General features: G+C 37.8%; 1 protein-coding gene across 2 annotated transcripts; it reads right to left on the minus strand.

Annotated features, from left to right (window-relative positions):
• Positions 1-706: 706 nt before the first annotated feature.
• On the minus strand, positions 707-15,994 carry LOC121314853 (beta-Ala-His dipeptidase-like). 2 transcript variants are annotated; one of them, XM_041248569.1, is made up of 12 exons: positions 15,798-15,994; positions 13,656-13,766; positions 12,995-13,138; positions 11,794-11,956; positions 8,349-8,437; positions 8,064-8,261; positions 7,059-7,143; positions 6,439-6,599; positions 3,191-3,355; positions 2,727-2,868; positions 1,903-2,050; positions 709-1,459 (listed from the first exon to the last, which is right to left on the minus strand). In XM_041248569.1, the coding sequence occupies exons 1-12, from the start codon at positions 15,846-15,848 to the stop codon at positions 1,387-1,389; spliced, it is 1,530 nt and encodes a 509-aa protein (XP_041104503.1). In that variant the 5' UTR covers positions 15,849-15,994; the 3' UTR covers positions 709-1,386. The 2 variants fall into 2 exon arrangements, with proteins under 2 accessions (XP_041104504.1, XP_041104503.1); XM_041248570.1 differs by lacking the exons at positions 11,794-11,956; positions 12,995-13,138; positions 13,656-13,766; positions 15,798-15,994 and adding an exon at positions 8,701-8,899 and having other exon boundaries at positions 707-1,459.
• Positions 15,995-21,392: the final 5,398 nt, after the last annotated feature.

Raw genomic sequence — 21,392 nt, forward strand, 5'->3', positions numbered from 1 at the left:
TACACCTCTTGGTGCTCATCAATATACTTTAAGACCTGATCTGGAGTAATGGGAATGGCCTCAGCCTTGAAAATTAGTAAGAAACTTAAAACTGAAAGTCTCATCTACAGAAAAAAAAAAAAAAAAAAAAAAAAAAAAAACCACAAACAAATCTGATATGTTAGATTGATTTAATCTGTATCAGGCTGATTAGTAATAATAAATCCAAAATTAGTGAACCATATGAAAAATAAATATTGTACCTTAAATATATCCTAGATATACTGTATTTATTGTTCTGTATGCTGATACTTGGTCAAAATCTAAATAAATTAATTATCTTTGTTTGTAATTGTAATGGAAATATTTGTATGAGACATTTTTCTTCATAAATATGTGTTTACTTCCCATTCCGGTCCTTGCTGGATATCCGACCCTGAGTTTACTCTGCAACCAATGAAACCAGGTGGGCTTGCTGGTGTTAACTTTGATCTGTTTAAACTCAAAATCACATTTCTACTCATGTTACTGCTGTTCTCAAATGGCTTTTAAAAGTAGTTTTACATTTCAGGACATGTTTAACTTTGGTCACTGTTTGGAAGGTCTATACTAGTCATCTCATATAATATTGGAAGAAGTTTGTTTTAACTGAATTTGATTTACTTTTACTTAAACCCACTGTGAAACCCACCTTGTATATATCCAGATAAAACTCTCAACACAAAGTAATGATTTATAAATTTATTACATTTGTTACATCATGTCAGTGCCATATTTGGTCTGTATTGTTAACTGAGATGTGAAATGCAGAACAACACAGGTTAATGACATAATACCATATAGACTGTATTTTATAGAACCATGATTCAAATTCAAGGGAGGTATAGTTTGTCAGGGGGATAATCAGGGCAAAGAGCCTCGGTAGATTTCTACAGAGGTTTTCCCATTCTAGAATATGCCATAAAAGAAGTCATTGAGTACGGTATACAATACACCTTTTGTGAACTAATGGCTGATGCACACAAAATAAAGAGGCAACCGTGCTGCCGTCTTCAACAGTATGGGAAAATCCAGTCAATTTGTGTCAAGTTTTGTTGTTGTTGTTGTTGTCGTTTTGTGATTTTTCATGAAGGTTAAGCCTAGTAGTCTAACTCAAGATATTTTTCTTGGACCTCTGGGGAACCTTAATGTGAAATTGTGCCTCCATAGTCATCATGCTATGGAGCACGTGTCTTCTGTTCACAGATTGAATTGTTTCACATTGGGTGTACTGCATACCATACATGGACACTGTGAACCATGGCCCTTGTCAATTTTGACTACCTACTTATATTCATCTAGGTTCTACACCATATTGTTTAGTTAATCTATGCTAGTCTATTCTATTCCATTCTGAGTGAGACTCAGTTATTTCTGTGGAAGTTGAGAAAGTTCATAAAAAAAAGCTGCAAACAGCTTTGTTCCTTGTATGTAGTTGGACCTAAAAAAAAAAAAAAAAAAACTCAAAACATATATACTGTTTTAGCCAAAGACAAACATTTTGTGAAGGCTTTCCTATAAAGCACATACCTGAATTAATTTAAAGAATAATGTGAAATGTACAATACAACCACACACATTTCGTGTCCTGCTTATACTTTTACTAAGATGTTCCTGTCCATTCATTATTGGTATTTAATGGTACAATTCTTTCCTATGATAAAATTCATTCAATGATTATAATTTTGTTACTTGGAGATCTGTTTCTTGTTTTTGAAAAAATAACTTTAGGACTTTTGACTAATTTCTTCTTAGCCAACCAGCATCTAAAACTATACCACAGTCAACCTGTGGCATAAATATGACATGCAGGGTAAAATGATCAATACATACAAAAAGAAAATAAATAATTCCAGGTGATCTCTTGCACCAAGGCTTTGTTACCTGCTCATTTTCTCATTCTGTGAATGTTCGCCATCATCCGCGCCCCCTATTGGCAACATCATGATGCTCTTGCCTGTCACGTCCTGAAAGTTTCTAGCAATGGGAATGCTGGATCCTTCACAAATCAGGTCAGGGTCCACGCCAAATACTAAAAACAGAACACAAAACTGAAAACAAATGCTTTTTCCGTAATTACAACAATGACACATGATAACAACCCAACAGTCTAAATGTGTAAAATAGAATAAGGGTGGGATGGAATGAATTGAGTGGTCCACCCTCTCATTTTACCTCAGATCAGGCATGCAGTGGCAATGCCAGGTCTGCTGTATGTTCTGCTCATTTTTTTTTTTTTTTTTTTTTTTTTTTATGCATCAGCTCGTCAAGACCTGGGGAAAGGCTACACTCCCCTCTAAAATGTAAAAAGTATTTCATGATAATTGAATGTGTAAATATTAATAGGACAGTTTCCCTGTGTATATTTCCAAGATGGCTGTGGATATCAAATTGCCTTATTGACCACTTTCAGACTTGCCTTGAATATAAAGAGAGAGACTTTCAATTGTGTTAGGGCTGTTGTGTTTGGATCTCTGAGTATTGAGGAGTTTGCTGTAACCAGACACTGAAGCTGTAACTAGCCTTGTGTGTGTGGGAGGGTGCAGCTGTTATTTCTACTCCCTCGTCAACTAAGTCAATCAAAAACACATAGAATAGGATAATAAACATATGAAATCATCTGAAAATGTAGTTAGGATATATTCCTTTACGATGAGAAGAATTAGTGCAGTAGTTATAAGCGCTGTGAAATATTACATGAAACTAACCTGTTTTTACTGCTCTGCGTCCAGCTACAAACTGAGGATCACTCACATTGCCTGCCCATGGTTTTGCCCCAATAGGCATAGTCACTTTCAGCTGGTTGGGACTATTTCGCTCGGCGAACACTTTCTGAAGGTATTTTGTGACCTGCAACAAAAACATTAACACCTTGTAAAGTCAATAGCAATGAACATTGAGAACCTGATAGCCCACCTATTTTAACATAATATTGAGATTAAAAAAAAAAAAAAAAATTATTTAAATAATAACCCTTTCACCACTTAAAACAATGTTTTACCAGTTTTAAGTCAATGGTCATTAATAATCATCAGAGGGCAGTTTATCTTTGAACTCTTTACCTCTGCTAATACACCTGCTATGTTTGTCCCATTCATTCCCGTTTAACATGGATTTTGAATAATGTAAGTAGACACAAATATGTACTTAGTCAACTCCATTTTATACTGACCTGTTTTTCCACCTCTGAAGGATCCATGTTAGGAACCTGACGAATTGAAAATTTTCCAATCACTTTTCTAGGGATAACAGTTTTGGTTCCAGTTTCAGAAAAAGCTCCCTCAATTCCATGGATCGACAAGGATGGATAGCGCCAACGGTGCTGAAGTATTTCTTCCTAAAACATGTACAAGTTCTGGTTACACCAAACCTCAATATCTTAGCTTGTGTATAGTACAGTTTAACTATCACATATGTGTAGTGTCGGGTCACATGAGCAAAATATGTATACAATCTTGGGTTACAGGTCAAAGTTAGATTTTCCAATGCACCGAGGAGTTACATTACATTGCAAATATGAAGTTGACATCCGAGATCAAATTTAGCAAATTTCAAAATGTAATCTTAGTAGGCATCTACAGTGGGATAATGAGAATGAACTCTACCATGTTTTTTTAAAAAATACAGCTATGGTCAAATAGAATTTAACTAATTTTGCTTCATGAAATCAAATGAAACCTGCTGAATAACATTAACATATTGAATTACATACCACTTTGCAGTTTTCCATATACTTAACTAAAAAAAAACAAATTGATGGCAGGTGTCCCATTTTTGCATTTTGAATATCATCATATTTGGGTCTGTCAAATCATTTTAGGAAGACAATGCAATTCAGCTCAATATATTACACAGAGAATAACAAATGTCAGACAATGTAATAAAAAGAACAAAAGAACAAAAGAAAGTTTACAAACGAGAGGAGGCCATTCGGCCCATCTTGCTCGTTTGGTTGTTAGTAGGTTATTGATTCCAAAATCTCATCAAGCAGCTTCCTGAAGGATCCCAGGGTGTCAGCTTCCAGACCCTCACGATTCTCTGTGTAAAAAAGTGCCTCCTATTTTCTGTTTTGATTGCCTCTTTGTCTAATCTCCATTATTGACCCCTGGTCCTTGTTTCTTTTTTCAGGTCGCAAAAGTTCCTTGGGTCGAAATTGTCAACACCTTTTAGAATTTTGAATTCTTGAATTAGGTTGCCGCGTAGTCTTCTTTCTTCAAGACTGAATAGATTCAATTATTTTAGCCTGTCTGCATATGACATGCCTTTTAAACCTGGAATAATTCTTGTCGCTCTTCTTTGTACTCTTTCTAGAGTAGCAATATCCTTTTTGTAGCGAGGTGACCAGAACTGAACACAGTATCCAAGATGAGGTCTTACTAATGCATTGTACAGTTTTAACATTACTTCCCTTGATTTAAATTCAGCACTTTTCACAATGTATCCGAGCATCTTGTTGGCCTTTTTTATAGCTTCCCCACATTGTCTAGATGAAGACATTTCTGAGTCAACAAAAACTCCAAGGTCTTTTTCATAGATTCCTTCTTTAATTTCAGTATCTCCCATATGATATTTGTAATGTACATTTTTTATTTCCTGCGTGCAGTACCTTACACTTTTCTCTATTAAATGTCATTTGCCATGTGTCTGCTCAGTTCTGAATCTTGTCTAGATCATTTTGAAATACCTTTGCTGCTGCAATAGTGTTTGCCACTCCTCCTATTTTTGTGTCGTCTGCAAATTTAACAAGTTTGCTTACTATACCAGAATCTAAATCATTAATGTAGATTAGGAATAGCAGAGGACCTAGTACTGATCCCTGTGGTACTCCACTGGTTACCACACTCCATTCTGAGGTTTCTCCTCTAATCAGTACTTTCTGTTTTCTACATGTTAACCACTCCCTAATCCATGTACATGTGTTTCCTTGAATCCCTACTGCGTTCAGTTTGAGAATTAATCTTTTATGCGGGACTTTGTCAAAAGCTTTCTGGAAATCTAAATAAACCATGTCATATACTTTGCAATTATCCATTATCGATGTTGCATCCTCAAAAAAATCAAGCAGATTAGTTAGACACGATCTCCCTTTCCTAAAGCCATGCTGACTGTTTCCCAGGATACCCTTACCATATAGGTAATTTTCCATTTTGGATCTTATTATAGTTTCCATAAGTTTGCATATAATAGAAGTCAGGCTTATTGGTCTGTAGTTGCCTGGTTCAGTTTTGTTTCCCTTTTTGTGGATTGGTATTATGTTTGTCGGTACCACCCCTGTGTCAAGAGACTGTTGCATGATCTTGGTTAGCCGTTTGTAAATAACTTCTTTCATTTCTTTGAGTACTATTGGGAGGATCTCATCCGGCCCAGGGGATTTGTTTATTTTAAGAGCTCCTAGTCCCTTTAACAGTTCTGCCTCGGTTATGCTAAAGTTATTTAAAACTGGATAGGAACTGGTTGACATGTGGGGCATGTTGTCTGTATCCTCCTTTGTAAAAACTTGTGAAAAGTAATCATTTAATATATTTGCTATTTTTTTTCTTCATCAATGATTTTGCCATTTATATCTCTTAGATATTTAACCTCCTCTTTGAATGTTCTCTTGCTGTTGTAATATTGGAAAAAAACATTTTGGAATTGGTTTTAGCCCCCTTAGGGATGTTCATTTCTATTTCTCTCTTGGCCTTTCTAACTTCCTTTTTGACTTGCGTTTGCAGTTCTGTGTACTCTTTCTGTGCACTTTGTTTTTGGTCCCTTTTTAACGCTCTGTAAAGTGTCTTTTATTTAAATGTAACGCTGAATAACTCCCTCTTTTATCAGTCCACATTAGAACCTAGGATGGAATTACATTATGTAGCACTCCCTGTCTTTTGTTATTTTATATAAGATATACTGTTTATTTTTTTCTCTTTTGAGTCTAAGTCATATTCAGCAAAAACCCTTAAGTGTTGAGCGCTCACATAAATGTGCCAAGTTAATAGTTGCTCTTATTTTGAAAGCACACATCAGTGAGCATTAACACTTGTGTTATTCCTAAATATGACAGTATGTATTTTAAAAATCACTTTATAACAGAGAAAAACTGGTTTCATAAGCAGTAGAAATACTACTATCAAAGTCAATTACATGGTAGAGAGCATAATAAGGATGCATTTTCATAATGATTATAGAGTGATAACACTTCAGTGAGTATTATATTTAGCGGTATACACTGTACAACCATATTAAGCATCCAAAAGAATTGCACACTGCAGCATTATATATCATCCATAATTATACAACTGTAAGAGACACACACTGTTGATTTTTTCCTTAGACATTTTAGTTTTAACGCAACAACAACAACCAAAATATAACCCAAAAAAAAAAATTACAAAAAAAAAAATTACAAACTATAGAAATTACAGTAATGATACGTAATACCTTGGTATCAAATAAGAATTTTGTCACACCAGAATCCTTTTTATGTGCTTCCAGATCAAACTCAATCCCCTGATACCTCTTCTTCTCTTCCTCTGTGAGAGGGGCGACAGCTTCATTGATACCAAGGACCAGAATGCGACCACTGGAATCCACAAGGCTGTCTGCAAGGACAAGAAGTGCAGAACTATCAGAGATCCAAGTTACAGCTGCTGTGTTTGTATTGTACATTTTCTTTTTCCTGACATTTGCCATTAGCACCACTAGAGGCTGCATGTAGCTTGTACCTCAATATCTACTGCTATGACCAGCTAAGCTGATTATGTTATTTGAACACTGAAACTGAAATGGAAATAAAGACAAAAGTGCAAATGGCATCAATACCTTTAGTCCTATTTAAAAAGTTAGGACCAGCTTAGAATAGATTCCTATTTACAGTGGTCCCCTGTGGAACAAGAAGAGTAACACCCCACTCTTTGAAAGTGACACTGTATCTGGGATCTTTAGAGTCCACGATGCAGACAGGTCCTTTGTTTAACCACAGTGTGTGCAGTGATGAAATGTTGATTTAGACACTTTATATAAAGTATACCTAATACACCAAACAAAGAAGGGATTATTACCAAGCAAAGCTATCAAGTCTGCCATTGCTTCGTGAATGGAACCACCAAAAACTCCAGAGTGCAAATCTTTTTTTTGGCCTTCGACCTGCATCAGAAAAGCCCAGTTACACAGTTCATACATTTCACGTATTCTGCAATGTGTCTGGATAAACTTGCCTTATCAGGACAATTATGACTATCGACACATAGTTTAGGAAAGTTATACACAAATGATGACTTCTCTTAAAACATCTACTGCTTTGTCCACTAAGCTCATAGGCAACGTTGTTATAATGGCAGTGTGGCAGAGCAGAGCTCTGCCCTTTATAAATTGGCAGGGATGGGGTTAAATTCCCCCGCCTGCCTGGGTTTATTGTGTTCAGGTGGCTGGGGTTGATTAGAGTAATTAACGATCAATCAGCACCCAGCCACCTGACATAAAAGGAGGCCTCAGCTTCCCATTAGGGAGAGGGTTGAGCTGGTGATTGTGCTTGCTATTTTTTTAGTTTGCTGTTTTGTGTTTTTTTTTTTGTATTTTCTGATCCAATGAAGGCATCGCCCAGCCTGGAAACCTTTATTTTTGCAAGTCTTTTTCTGTGTCTTTCTATAGGTGCTTAAATACCTTTGTTTTGGCCATTGTGCCCTTTTATTTTGTGCTTATTTGTAATAAAAGTATTATTTTTTTGAACTGCAGTCTGTCTCTGGGCCTCTATCCACTCACCAGCCTGTCAAAGACAGACTATATTTTGTAGAACATTCATTTTTTAGGTACAATTTATGGAATTATTTTGTTAGATACAATCACTTTAATAACAGTTTTTAGTTGCTTACATTGATTAAATGATTTGACAATCATTTCCTGTAGATAAGTTGTTTACGGCCAATGGTAGGTAAATTATATATTGAAAAATATATTGCAGCAGTGATATGTACAGCAGAGACTGCAAAAGTAAGTTAAAAGTTTTTCTACACTACACAAACTACTCTGTGTTCTATATCCTTTCAGCAAGTTACTGCTGTGAATACCTCTACAAAGAAGTAACAGTTCCCCCTGGTTCCATATGTGATAGCTGGTTTCTTGCTGATCCAGATATTGTCTGAGATGACTATATAGTCAACGTCAGAGAAAAAGGTCTTGTTCCGTTGCTCAGTGAGTTTATGCAGGCCATTGGATCCAGCCTCTTCCATGCCTTCAATAATAAACTTGATGTTCACTGGAATTTCCTAATGCAAAAGCAAGGGTTTGTTTTATTCTTGTATTACTACATGACACATAAAAATATATTAACAGGTTTTTTTATATTAATTTACCTGCTTTAGGGCTTGATAAGCTTCCACAGCATGGAGCCAGGCTAAAACTGGGCCTTTGTTGTCTGAAGCGCCACGTCCATACAGGTTACCTGGAAGAGAGTCATGGCTAAACACTTCAAGAAAACGTTTATAATATCAAAAAAAGGAAAACATCAGGCTCCTGAGTGGCACATCCAGTAAAGGCACTCCATGTGGAGTGCAGGATGCACCCTATAGCCTGGAGATCACAGGTTCAAATCCATGCTATGTCACTGCCAACCATGACTGGGGGATCCAAAGGAGTAGCGCACAATTGGCCAAGCGCCACTCTGGGAGGGGAGGGCTTAGGTCAGCCAGGGTGTCCTCAGCTCACCATGCACCAGTGACCCCTGTAGTCTGGCCAGGCACCTGTAGGCTTGCCTCTAAGCTGCTCCTCCTCCAATGCTGTAGCTCTGAGGTGGCTGCGTGTTGAACCTGCAGTGTTCAAAGAAGCAGGTGGCTGACAGCACACACTTCAAAGGACAGCATGTGTTCATCTTCACCCCTCCCAAGTCAGCGTAGGGGTGATAGCAGTGAGCTGAGCCTAAAAATAATTGGACATTCTAAATTAGGAGAAAATAATAAAAATAATTGGTGAAGACTAATTAAAAAAAAAAAAAAAAAAAAGGAAAATGACACAAAAAAATGGCACAGATGAAATTCTTTATTTAACCAGGTAGAACAGGGAGGGAAAATAAGAATTTAGTGTACACCGGTATTTACAGTTGACATGTGCTTTACTCTATTCATTGTAATGAATTTATCTCTCTAAGAAACCGCACTCGAAGGGTCCAATGTAATGATATGTGTAAAGTGATTTGCAGCTGCAGAACTGCCAAAAAACTTGTTTAGCTGGCATAAATTGGGATTTTAACGGTCACTAAAAAAGCTCCGTGTGTAAAGAATAGTTTTTCCGCTATCAAATTAGCACTTTGCCATCATTAATCCATATAAATGATTAATGATGATGATGTTGAAATGTATTCAAATTAAGAAAAGAGTATGGAATTGGGCGGGGTTTCAGAATACTAAGTGGGTGCAAACATTCTAATGATATTTAAGGATTTTGCCTTGCACTTGGGCAATTGCTGACCCTCCAAAAACTTTGTTCCTTCTCTGACAAGGTGAAACCATTGTAGAAGTGAGTAATTAAGAGCTCTATAAAACCACACAACTTCTGTATGGCTGCTGTGGTGCTGCCTGATATGGCAACTCTTGGCTTTTGTTGAGGACAGGCAGGAAAACCTTCAGAGGAGAAGGGCAGGACGGAGAAGACCCTGCATATTCAAACCCAGGGTCACTTTGTTTGGGATGGATTGTCCTCTCTGCTTGCCTCTCCAGTGGTATCAGCTGTGATGTGGATGGCAGCCCTCCTCCTGTTCCTGCTGCATGCCTGTGCTGTGTTGCAAGTTTTTCTTTTGTTCGCTGCCGCTGGTCCTGCCACATTTTCATCATCTGGTTGACTGTCCTCCTGGTAACACTCCACTATAGAGGACCATATGGCCTCTTTGGCTGGCTGAGGCTTTTCCAAATAACTCAATTTCACGTTGAGTGACCTCAACCGTAAGAGCTCAGCTCCTCCTCAGAAAAACATTTCCCTGTGCCAAGAGGACTTTGCCACCCTTCCTCTTACATATTTTTTTTTGTTTGATTTGATTTTTGTGCTCCACAAATCTCATACAGAGCCTACTTCTCTCTGAATTCCTAACTCACCTCACCTCTGGGCTGTAAGTGCGAATGCTAAATAGTCCGATGCACAGGCGGCACTCATTGCGACCCTCATTATCATGATTGCAGCTCAATATTTGTGCGTGTTGAGTAATTGGCATTGCTCTTAATGTGGTATAGTGGAGATGGACACACCCTAAGAATTTATTTTTGTTAATTCAATATATTTTTGTTAGGTAATTAAAAAGGTTTCTATATCCAGTATAGTGAAAGTTAATCTCATTATAGTACATTGGGTGGTCATTATTATCTCCAGCCAGTAGATGGCGTCGAGGGCTCTTGTAGTACAGAGTAGTGAAAACTGGGAAGGGGAAACTGCACCCGAGACCATGCTACAGTGTAACGTTTTCAGGTTGTGCCCTTATGGACAGACTGAGGCAGTGTTTGTAGCAAAAAACAGGGGTAACAGCCCATGTTTAGTGAGAATAAGGATAGAGGGGTGAAAGAGCACAGGGTAGGCGGAAGTATGGGTGGGAGGGCTCCGCAGCTAAAGCTCCTCTGGCTCATCACTCAGACTCCCATCTGGCTTCCCTTCTTCTGTCAGTCACTTCCTGGGAGGGGGGGAGGGTTTAATGGCACAACTGTAGTCAGGGCCCGTCTCACAGCTGACAGCAGTAATGGCGGTGGTGGGTGGGTGATTCTCTCTCACTGTTGTTTTCTCCTCATTCCTATCAGTTTGCCTGCCCCCCCCCCCCCCCCCCCCCCCCCCCCCCCCCCCCCCCCCCCCCCCCCCCCCCCCCCCCCACCCCCCACCCACCCCCGTCTCTTATATGCTGGCCCGTCCCCCTCTCGCTTCTCAGATCCGGTTGGAGGAGACCTCCGTGCAATCAACGTCCTCTCCGTCTGTCCAGCACTGAGATTCACGCCACCTCTCGAGGTCATTACACTATTGTTGATCTACTCTGTGTAAACAAAGCAAATGCCTCCTGAGTGATCATCCTGTGTAAAAATTAATACTATTTTGCTTTTGTGCAGGTATAAAGACTGTCTATTGGAGCAAAGAGCTTTTGTTTATTTATTAAAACATGCAACATTAAGCTTACATAAGCCGCAGTGCCTGGCCGCTAGGATTTTGCAGCCGCAATTGATTGCACTGAGCCTATCCTTAAATCAGCCCCAAAGAGAGCCTCCTAATACCACTCATCTGTTACTGTAGGAGTGCATCAGTAGGGTGATTTGACACTTACTAAGCTAGAAGTTTATATTTCCCTTCTGCTGAGATTTAAAAATAATAGTCAATCTTGTGAGTGAACAAAATATATACCCACATATCTATAGCTACGGCCAAATGTTTTGCATCACCCTATAGAATTAATTAATTTTTCTTCATAAAGTTGAATGAAACCTGCTGAATAACGTTAAGTTATCAATTTAATTACACATCGCTTTGTAGTTTTCCATATGCTTAATGAAAAACTAACAAATTGAAAAATGTAACATGTCAAAATCTAACATGAAATACTGTACTGTTATTATGACTTCTGGTAGACTGTTTCAATACCATTTTGTAGTTTCTTTGATTACTGTACCTGTTAAATACAAGATCTAAATTATGTCTGTACAGTTTTTTTTTTTGTTTGTTTTTTCAATTATGTCTTAATCCTAAAATTCGCTGTTGGTAAATGATATGTTTCTATAAGAAAACAGTATAATTTATATTTCAAAGAGAAGACAAATTGTGTAAGAAGAGAGAGCTGACCACTAATTTCTGTGAGTGTGTACGGGTCAGTGGTCCAGCCGTCTTCCTTCTTAGCAGGCTGCACGTCAACATGCCCGTAAATGCAGAGAGTGGGTTTCTTTGGGTCCTTCTTGAGTTCAGCTAATATTACAGGTGGCAGGTGAACTGACTGCCCATTAGACATCTGTCCAAAAAAAATAAAAAATAAAAAATACAGTAAATTAATCAGGGAAAGGTATTGCACATGTAAATAGTGTGTTTTTTATTTCTTTGTAAATAAAGTTTGTTTAAATTTTGAGTTTGTGCTAGATATGGCAGGGCTGGTAAAAGATTATCAATTAACCTTGGCCACCACATGCCAGTTCCTTTGTTCTTTGTCTACCAGCGTGAAACTTCACGACTGTGTGTACAGCTAGGGTGAGTGAAGCAAATACGTGACCACCGTGTTTAACCGGGGTCCTGATCGTAACCAAGGACCACCATGTGTCTAACTGGGATCCTTGGCGTTTATAACAGGGATTCATTTAGGGCATTTAAATCCCACCCAGTTGAATCAAGTGTGTGTCAGGGTGAAGGTTCAGGAAGCATTTTCAGCTGTTTTGTATTTATTATTTTGATTAAACTGTGATTGTACCCAAGTAGCCACCACCTACCACTGAACTTGTAAATGTTATAAATAATACCTGAGTGTCTGAGCGGCGTTTCCAACTGCACTTCCAGTCTCTCTACAAACCCCTGTAAACCCTGATTACAATGAGTGTTGCTTATAGAATTACTTGCAGTCACAACTTCACATTATACACAATGCGATAGACGAACTGGGCCAAGCTATTCAGAGTAGTAATTTGAAATCTTTTTTTTTTCACTCTTTTTTTTTTTAATTTAATCGTTGCCAATTATTTTTTTTTATTTTCTCCCAATTTGAAATGCCAATTATTATTTAGGCTCAGCTCACCGCTACCACCCCTGTGCTGACTCGGGAGCGGCGAAGATGAACACACGCTGTCCTCCGAAGCGTGTGCCATCAGCCGCCCGCTTCTTTACACGCTGCGGATTCACCATGCAGCCACCCAGGAGCTACAGCATCGGAGGACAACGCAGCTCCTGGACAGCTAACAGGCAAGCCCGCAGGCGCCGGGTCATACTACAGGAGCGCTGGTGCGTGGTGAGGCGAGGACACCCTGGCCAACCTAAGCCGACCTAAATTGCAGAAAGTGGTTACCTTTTGACTTCCCACATCTGCAAACTCAACATTTCCTCCCAACGTTTTGATCTTGTCTGCTGTCACATTTAGCATTCTAACCACTTCGTCCCATGTTTGGGGGTCACTGGAATCACTTGGTATAGCCACCCATTCCTTCAGCCTCTGCAATATATTAAGAAATTAGTTACTGGGTACACAGAACCATTTGCAAATAGTGCAAAACAATATTTGGGTCCAGTTAAAGTAAACAAGGCATAAAATCTGGATAATTTGTGTCACTACAGAAGTTATATACCAAATTCCCCTTTCTTTGAAATAGTGAAATAATGAATTGTGATTTGTGATTATGAACACATGCAGGTTTTCTTGGAATAATTCTCTACATACTGTACACTATGACAGAAGGCAAATTTACCAGCACATGAAACACCAGATTTACAATTTGGCACCTCATAGGACCTTTTCTAAAATATGAATTATCTTACTCTCTGTACCCTAGTCAGTTCCTCCCATTGGTTAGACCCACACTGCAGGGTATACAATTTTCCTGTTGCAACTTTATATTCCAATATTTCATCAGTTTGCTTAGCCAATCCTGACAGTTCAACCAGCTCTATAACACAACCAGTTACCACAATATGTCCAACGCTTGCTAAACTAGTTGTTAAGCTTTTCTTACCTGCACAAATTCATTTTGCTGCTCATCAATGTACTCAAAAATTGGATCCAAGCCTGAGCCGGACACCTCTGCGGAAATTTGCATCACCACTATAGAAATAAGAAGCTTTGCCTGCGAAGAGCAAAAGATGCATCAAAACCAGAATATAATGGCACTAGAATTCTTCTGTGTGTTTCATTTCAGCCCCTATGTTTAGTTTGTCCATCCTAACAACTAGAGGGGTCTGCAGAACTTTTACATTGACAGAAGAGGTTCAGTGTCTTTTCTCACCACAAAACAACACCCTTTTTTGCATCTGATTTTTTTCCCCACTGATTCTAAGAGAATGCTCAGGCTTACAGTTGACATAATATTTCAAGATAATGATGACTGATTTATGTGTGTTCCCCATTTCCTCAAATAATGTTTTATACATACCAATTCAACTTATACTGTTCTCTTTATTTTTATTATCTCACATAGGATTCCTGAGCTCAGAAGTAAACATTCCCTGAACATGCAGAATCATGTTGTAACACATTCAGTTTGGAGCAATACAAAATGCAAAGTCTACCCTGAAAGTTTTCTGAACTTATAATCAGCAATCTAAACCATTACAGTAGATGTTTTGTCACCACAAGTCAAATCTATGAGATGGTTTGAAGAGGTTTTGTTTGCCTCTTCAAACAAAAACAAAAGCAAATCTAACCAATCAAAAACCCTTGAGCTGTGGGTTCCCTCTTGCAGAACTTGATCTGTTTTAGGGCAGAGTGTTCAGGTTTTATGACTATGTTGTAATGTATTGCGGATCTGTAAAACTGCTTATTTTTAAAATTCAGCTGAAGCATGGTGCTATGAATACCACTTAAAAGCTCAAATAAGCAAAACAAAAATGTAAGCATTTTATTTTTCAAAATAGTAATTTATTTCCAAATTATTTTTCCAATATAACATAACCTTGTCTTTGAATTTTCTGGTGTCTGTGTTAATGATCTAAAGAGTGATTGGTTTTAATACCACCTCTATAAATACCTTTTCTGAGGTTTTATAGATTTTTTATTAGTAACATTGCTGAGGATGATTTTCTATTATTATTATTATTATTATTATTATTATTATTATTATTATTATTATTATTATTATTATTATTATTTATAGATGCATATGGGACAATGGTTTACAATTTCTTAATGCTAGTTAAGCTATCTGTTCTGGGTTGTAAAACAAAAGCCACATTATTTATCAAACCTCAGAAAATATTTAATACTTGAAACATAATTTTAGAGTAGCTTTTTATTGATCAACTATAAAGCAGAATAGATTGCTTAAGTATACATACAACTACGTAGTATATAGATTCTTCTGGCTTAATTCCCAGATATGTTTGGATAACTTTGTACAGCCAGTTGATTTTCACGTGTGCTGGGCACATTTTGGCAACTTAGCTTAAACCTTTACTCTTTTGACCCTCTGATTTCTGTAGTTTTGTTTACTGCAATTACTATAATATTGCTACAGAAAATAAAGCAAGGCCTATAAAAACAAATTTTTTCCTACCGTAAAGATGGTTCAGAAAGCACCTGTAGATTGATTTAGCATTTCTCTCTCAACAGGAATTTAATTAGTTTGCAACTTTCTTTTTAGAAAAATGTAGCTTTATAGGCATTTTTTAGTCAATAACAAGGTACAAAGAGCAATCTTCATGATTAACATTGCTGTTTCATGTAAGCTGAAGTCTGACAACTTCTTAAATCATTTGATTGGGTAAGCAAAAACTATATTCAGAACGTATTGTTACTGCCATGTACAGTTTACAGTACAATGATTGTGATCTTAGACAGTGAATCTGGTAGACTGGTCTCCTTTACCTGTAATGTAGATGTGTCACACCACAAAGAAATGAATTTAATCTGTGCGATTCACATAAGAATTACTCCACTTTCAAAAGTAATATTAGCAGTTTACTGGAAACATATTGTAATATTGTTATTGGTTTAACTATTCCAAGTTATGTAAATTAATAAAAGTACACTGTTTTCAGACATCTAATTAAATTTTCTAAAACAGCACTTTTCAGCTTAAAAGCATATGCACAAAGAATGTTTACAATCCATGTAACTGAGCTTAGCTTCATTAAATTGAATTTACCAAACATGAACTCACCATGGTCTTTGAGCAGAAAATTCCTGTAGGCTTTTGCATGGTGTGAGGCATAGTTCTAGTCTGGCAATCTCTTTTGTAACTTTTATTTATCTACCTTTTTTCTGAACTGCCCAACAAAGGCCAAAAAAATGCACTTTGAACTCAATAGAATGATGCCTGCAAAACAAAAACAGTGTAAATCATTACTCATCGGTATTTTAAAAGATTTTACAAGGACATCAAAGTGCTATCTGAAGCAGGGCAGCCGCTAGGTAAACTAACGGTGTTTGAAGTATGCCCCTCCAATAATGTGTTTATACTTACAACAGACATGGATGGACTGGCTTAGGGTCGATTAGATTAAAAGATCCTTATCATTTGAGCCACCCATTTACACTTACTCCAAAGTCAATCAGCTAACAGATGGTAAAGCTCTTCAATCAGTGATCTATTGTTTAATTTGAAAATGGATCAGAGATTCCCTTTAACCTGGTTGATCAATATGAGGTAAAGGACCTTGAATGTTATTGCTCAAACTATATTTAATCACTGTTTAAAATCAATCTGCCAGAAAATACGTAAATACAGTATTCATGCATTTTACATTTTTTCTGTTTGATGAAAGAAAATCTGTTCTTGTACATGCCCTCTGAATGTTGTCTGTCAATGTAGGCTAAAGGCTGCTACACCCCAGACGTGATACCACAAGCAGAAATGGGACAAAATTAATAGAACCTATACTTTTGATAAGTATCTTTCACAACACAGGCGACGTGAGAGAGACACCAGGGCAACGCTGGAGAAGTGTGAAATAAATACAATTGAATCCTATTCTGTGGCACCATAACTAGGGAATTGATCATTCAGAGAACAATTTCAATGCACGGTGTCCACCAGGGTGAAGCAATATCCAAAACGACAGAGGAAAAAATAATACTTGCCATTGAAAAATACCCAGAGCTTTATGACAAAGATCACTACAATTGTAAAGATACAGAGATGAATATATAGGGGTCCATTTCGAAGTGCCTGGATAAACTTGGTATGTATGATTTATTGCCATATATGTTAAAATACCGTCAGAGAAAACCTTCATAATTTCCATATCATGTTGATGAATCTTGATCATAGTTTTGTCAATAGCAATTTTTTTATAGTTTTATAGATCTGTCAGCTTCCAGACCTGTCTCATCGCATCTGTGTCGCTTCAGGTATGCACTGTAAGGATTTTTTCCTGTGTATTGCCCTGGCCTTGTAGGGAGTGCCTGGCTTTTCATAACTCAGAGTGCAGCTGTGACCTCGGGACAGATAACACTTTTGTTTTCGTATAAATTGTTTCTGCTTAATAAGCCTATGTACAAACCACAATCAAACCAATTGAAACACACTATTGGAACATGTATTTTTTTTTTTTTTTCTGATTAACACACACCTTGTGTGGGGCAGTATACGTATGCTTCCCATTTAAATGGTGAAAGAATTGAGAAATCATTGAAACTGTCTGTAAACATTGTATGATTTTCCTGTGTTTAATGTAATATCTGAATCAACACAAGGTTAATGAATAAAAATAAACTGTACATAGCTGGTGCACATCAGCCCTTTGCAATCACCAGTCTTGTTGTTTGACCTTGTGATGCGTGGGTATAGTGCTTTGCTGCCTGTGAGAGTTGAGCAGAACTTATAGCATTGTTCTTAAATGTATCTTCTTGTTATCTGGGTTTCTGCTGACATTGGTAAAGTGAAGAAATGCAAATGTATCTTTGAATGTGCTTTGTATCATGCTAGGGAAATAAGACGAAATTTGGTCAAGGAAATTGTGTAAGCTAGCTGTATATCTGTGCTGTACAAAGTAATTTCTTTGGTCAGGTTGGGTAAGCTCAGCCCAGAAACTTATATCTACACTGATGACGGCTCAGAAACTAACATCTACGTGCCATGCCAGCTCAGGAAAAAAAACAAACAACATCTCTGATGCCATGAAAGCTAAGTTCGGCTCAGAAACTCCTACACTGATGCCAGCTCAGAACACTATCCGATATGTGGGATCACTGATTTATCACCTTTGATTTGCTTTGTTCTTGCTTACATTTTGTTTCCTGAATAAATAATTTTTGATTAACTTTACCAGAAGATGATTAATTATTTTTAAGAAGAAATCAAACCTCTTACAGTATGGTCATGTTGCTGTGATATTATCTTGTCATCTGATGAAAAATCGCGTCTGGCGTGTAGTGGCCTTATGTCTATATTGTCTGGCTTGGTGTCGAATAGATTAAAAGATTCTTATCATTTCAGCCACCCATTTATACAAGCAGCACTCTGAACCCTCTTTGAACCAGTATGCATGCGCATAGGCCCTGAACTAAAGTGCATGACCTCAGACGATCTCTCCATGACAACCTCGCTATACACAAGGTGAAAAATTAATTTAGACTTGCATTGCGATTTCCTGAGTTTACAAATGTTTGAAATCATTTTTCATTTTATACTTAACACAGGCTCTTATTTGTGCATGTGACAGGGTAGCGGATGTGGTGACGTCAGGCCAGAAGCAAGAACAAAAACAAACACAAACACAAACATGTGACTGCAGGGCAAAAGACGCTTGCGGTGCTGTTTATTCATTTAAAGAACAAAAATACAATAAATATTTAAACAAAAACAAATCTCGACCACAATAAGAAAATAATTAGTCCAGGTCAGGCTGGGCAAATCGCCTTCACTGTTTCATAGGCACCAACTTTTCCAAATGATTGGAGGTGGTCGGTGCAACCCCTCAACCCCCCAACCCCATCTAACAGTACAAGAACCAAATCTCTTACATTCATGCTTGTGTCATGGTGAAAGTGTTCCTTCTCATGGCGCTTCTACTAATGAAGTCATTTGTAACTGCTTCAAAGTCCACTGATTCTAACTATGAATATGGAGGACAGCAGTGCTATTTAGTCTTGCTTGAGTTATTGCTGACTGAAGGAATGTTTTTAGGTGACTTAATGCAGAGAAAGAGTGCTCGCTGGTGGAGGTTGTAAGAAAACAAGACCTAATATTTTCTTAACATCTATTGAGACATGAGAGTAAACACGTGACTAGACACAACTAACAATTTCAAATCACAGTAATCAGGTTTTATTATCAACATACAGGTAAAATTGTACAGAGAAATTTACTACTGCTAGAGTTTATTAGCCCTGATACAGAGTAACAAATAAAGTAAAATACTTAGCTATTAGCTCTAGACAGTTGGCGCATGTCAGCCTCTCTCCTGTTTTTCCAAATGTGATTGAGTTTAACATTGTAACAATACATTAACCCAAACCCCATCCCAACCCACAATAGATACATATTACAACCCCCAAACTCTGCTGCACATTCCTCAGATGAGCTCATAAGATAAGAGAGAGAGAAGAGAGAGACAGACAGAGAGAGAGGGGCACACAAGCATGGAAATCAGACTACTATTGCATAGTATTTTCACCCTTTCCTAGCAACCATTACATTTATTGAACTAATTCAATTCAATTAAGAAATAGTTAGTCATTAAAAGGAACGTCCCGCTCCAGGAACCTACTACTATGGAAACCCTCTATACAGGTTTGGGATCAACCTCCAGTAAACTAACCTACCTTTCGGCTCCCAGGAAAAAAATAAATAAAAAAAATCACAATTTTTAATGTTCGTAAGCACCTTTCTCAACACGTCCTGTTACATTATCATTACTATTTAATTTGTTGCGCTGTGTGATAGCCATTTGAAGTTACTTTCGTTGCTGCCACTGGTTTAGTTCAGAGACATTTTCATCCCTTAAGCAAAATCAAAAAAATTGGATCTGTCATCTATATGGCCATGTATAGCTTGGCCTTGCTAAGCAAGATACATCAGTTATGTGAATGCTTTTAACACCATTTCATTTTTCCTGGCTTCACTTATCATTGCAAGTACATTTTGCGTGCCTGATATTTTACTAGAAGCTTCCCGGGGGCAGTCAGATTTTTCATGCTTGTGAAACCTTTCTATTGCATGAAATCATAACTATGGGACACGGTAAACCCAAGCTTCTCTTTAAAACCATCGACCAAATCCTACATCCAGCCCCCGGCAGATCCAACTTCCGTCCATCCTTCATTCAGCTCCTGTAGAGAACTGCATTAAACCCCTGCCTTTTGCATCTTGACAAATTCTGCAAAATGCCTTTCCTTTCTCATCGCCTTACTTGAGCCACTTGAAAGTAGAAATCATTTTTGTTGAAATGAGCGCCTTTCTTAGTTTTTGCTTCGCTGCTACTGCTGGGTTTTTCCGTCATCGTCCAGCTCACCAGCGGCTCGTTTTGTGTTGTTTTCAGTAGGCCTGTTAGTAAAATGATCTACAGATCCAGGAGTCTCATCAGTGTCTTGTTTGATATTGAACTTGTTTTCTGTACTTTACTCTCCGAAGATAAATTGGCGGGCACTGCACAAAACCATGTTTTTTAGCAGACAAGTACATTATAAAATAAGGGGCTGCATATAATGTGGATATGTAAATAAATCTTGTTTGCCTGCAGGGCGTATTAACTTCAACCACTGTCACGATCTCCTGCCGCTTGTCTCTCAGCTGTGAATGCACGCACCCACACGGCAGACAGCTACCCCGTCACAAGCATTAATACCCTGTATTTTTCTAAACAAGGGATTTAGTGGAGCTCCCTAAAAAAAGCTGAATCACAAAACAGTAATTGTGTGAATACAGTAATTGTTACAGCTGTGTATAATGGTATTTAAAACAAAATAAAGTTATATGACTTTTTATATATCCGCCTTTATTCTGCTCCCTCCACAATTGGATATGCGACGGACAACTGTGCATATAGAAGGCAATATTTTCTTCAGCATTATTGCTCAGAGATTGTCAACCTACCTATTATAGAACTGCTTCATTGACACTTCAGTACAAAAAGCAGGCATTCCAGGTTTCCCAGAATGCTTAGAACACATCAGCATAATCTGACAACAAATTCAATCAGCAAAAAAGGAGAGGAAGGAGCTCCATGTGGCATTCCTGGATTTGGTTAATGCAAGGTTCAGTGCCACATGAACTTCTTTGGGCAGCATTTGATTTTTTCAGCGTACCAATGACAATAACAAATTTAGTGAAAGCCTACTCTGGAGATTTACAATTTAGTTTTTCAACTTCAGAATTCAGCACTACATGGCAATGCCTAGAAGTTGGAATAATGGCAGGATGTACCATTTCTCCACTGGCTTTTACTATGACAATGGAAGTAATTATTAGGGCATCAAGATGGGTAGTGGGAGGAGAGCGCTTGGCTTCTGGAATGCGACTACCACCAATTCGAGCATACATGGATGACGTGACAACAATGACTACAACAGTAGCCTGCACTAATCAGTTATTGGTCAAATTAACCAATAACATTGAATGGGCATGAATGCAATTCAAGCCCACTAAATCAAGGAGCATCTCTATAATTAAATGTAAAGTAGTAGATGAAAGGTTCTACATTAATGGTGAGGCAATACCAACAGTGTCCAAGAAGCCAGTGAAAAGTCTAGGGAGATGGTACGACGGGGATCTAAAGGACACAGTTGGTGTGGGAGACGTTAGACAACAAGCACT

The sequence above is a fragment of the Polyodon spathula genome, chromosome 4, assembly GCF_017654505.1.
Source record: "Polyodon spathula isolate WHYD16114869_AA chromosome 4, ASM1765450v1, whole genome shotgun sequence".
NCBI lineage: Eukaryota > Metazoa > Chordata > Actinopteri > Acipenseriformes > Polyodontidae > Polyodon > Polyodon spathula.